Source organism: Morus notabilis, unplaced genomic scaffold (assembly GCF_000414095.1).
Source record: "Morus notabilis unplaced genomic scaffold, ASM41409v2 Scaffold1785, whole genome shotgun sequence".
NCBI classification, from domain to species: Eukaryota; Viridiplantae; Streptophyta; class Magnoliopsida; order Rosales; family Moraceae; genus Morus; species Morus notabilis.
Genome location: NW_010357325.1, coordinates 50,522 through 52,037, shown reverse-complemented (window position 1 = coordinate 52,037; position 1,516 = coordinate 50,522). Strand labels below are relative to the sequence as shown.

The 1,516-nt window shown below is 56.7% G+C and overlaps 1 protein-coding gene across 1 annotated transcript; it reads left to right on the top strand.

The window, feature by feature from the left end:
* Positions 1-1,224, top strand: LOC112092448. Its single transcript, XM_024168660.1, has 2 exons — positions 1-758; positions 894-1,224. The coding sequence occupies exons 1-2, from the start codon at positions 1-3 to the stop codon at positions 1,222-1,224; spliced, it is 1,089 nt and encodes a 362-aa protein (XP_024024428.1).
* Positions 1,225-1,516: the final 292 nt, after the last annotated feature.

Genomic DNA, 1,516 nt, shown 5'->3' with positions numbered 1-1,516 from the left:
ATGGCCAGGCTGGAGAAGCAGATGGGGAGTCGACTGAACAACTTCAAACAGGTTGTGGGAAAGGTGGCCGAGGCAGTTAACGTTGACACCAAGATGTATACGTCCCACGACCACCCGTTCACAGAAAACATCATCCGGGTCCCACTTCCTGACAAGTACAAGTCGCCCCCCATCCCGTTATACGACGGGAGGAGTGACCCGGACGATCACTTAGAGGTGTACACAGGACACATGGTCCTGTATGGATACCCCGAGGAGGTAATGTGCCGGACGTTCAGGAATCACCTTTCTGATTCCGCGAGGAGATGGTTTAGGTCCCTCAAACCAAACTCTATCACCAGCTGGGATGATTTGAAGAATGACTTTTTGACTCAGTTCATAGGTGTCAAGAAATACATCCCACCTAAACAGAACCTGTCGAGGGTATACCAGGGACCAAACGAGTCCCTGAAGGACTGGATAGCCCGGTTCGGGGAACAGGTCACCGCCACAGAAGGAATCTCCGACGAAGTGGCCCTGATGGGGGCGCTGTCCAGCATGAAGAAGGACATTCCCTACAGCACAGACCTCGGCCGAAGGCCGCCCCATGCCTATCAAGAATTCCTGACAAGGGCACAGGGGTTCATAAATGCCGAGGAGGCCAAGAAGGCCTTAAAGAGCAAGGCGGCAACCCCTGCCAAGGAGGAGGTAAGGCAGGCTAGCAGTCAGAACAACGGCAAGAAGCACCGAGGTCCTCCTCAGGTGCAAGCCGAGCCAAGGTACAACCCTGCTCCGAGCAACAGGGGCGGCAACGCCTCGACGAGCCAGGGGGAGACCAAGTGGCCCAAGCCGTAACGGTACGACGCCTACACTCCCTTGACTATCGGGATCGAGGACGTTTACCATGAAATCAGCCATCTCCAGGTCCTGCGTCGACCTCCACCCCTGAAGTCTGACCCGGCACGGAGGAACCAGAACAAATACTGTCGCTTCCACGGCGAGAGTGGTCACACCACGGCCGAGTGCTACGACCTGAGGGATGAGGTCGAGAGGTTGATCCGGGAAGGGAGGCTAGGCGAATACCGAGCCGACCGCCGGAACAACAGGCGCAACGAAGATCGACGGGATGAGCAAAGGTGCGATAACCCACCCGAACCAGTTGGGGTCATAAGAACGATATTTGGGGGACCATACCTCGGCGGTACCTCTCGACGCGCACAGAAGGAGTACGCTCGAGAGGCGTAGGAGAAGTTCAACCGGAGGATCATGAACGTCTCTGGACACGAGGCTAAGGCCGCGCGATATGAGGACGCCGAGATCACTTTCTCGGAAGCCGACGCGAGGGGGGTACATTTCCCCCAGAGCGATGCCTTGGTCGTCGAGGCCATGATCGGTAACCACACGGTTTGCCATATCCTGGCCGACAATAGTAGTTCCGTGGACATCTTGTACGCAGACTGCCTCAACAAGATGGGGATTCCCCGCTCAAGGCTGCAGAACAGTGCCCAGTCACTGTACAGGTTCACGGGAGACAGCG

Excerpts from the sequence above, each read along its gene's own strand:
- LOC112092448 (XM_024168660.1), top strand. The coding sequence starts at position 1 with ATGGCCAGGCTGGAGAAGCAGATGGGGAGTCGACTGAACAACTTCAAA. Across the intron at positions 759-893 it reads CAGGTGCAAGCCGAGCCAAG|CCATCTCCAGGTCCTGCGTC; the intron begins GTACAACCCTGC and ends CCATGAAATCAG.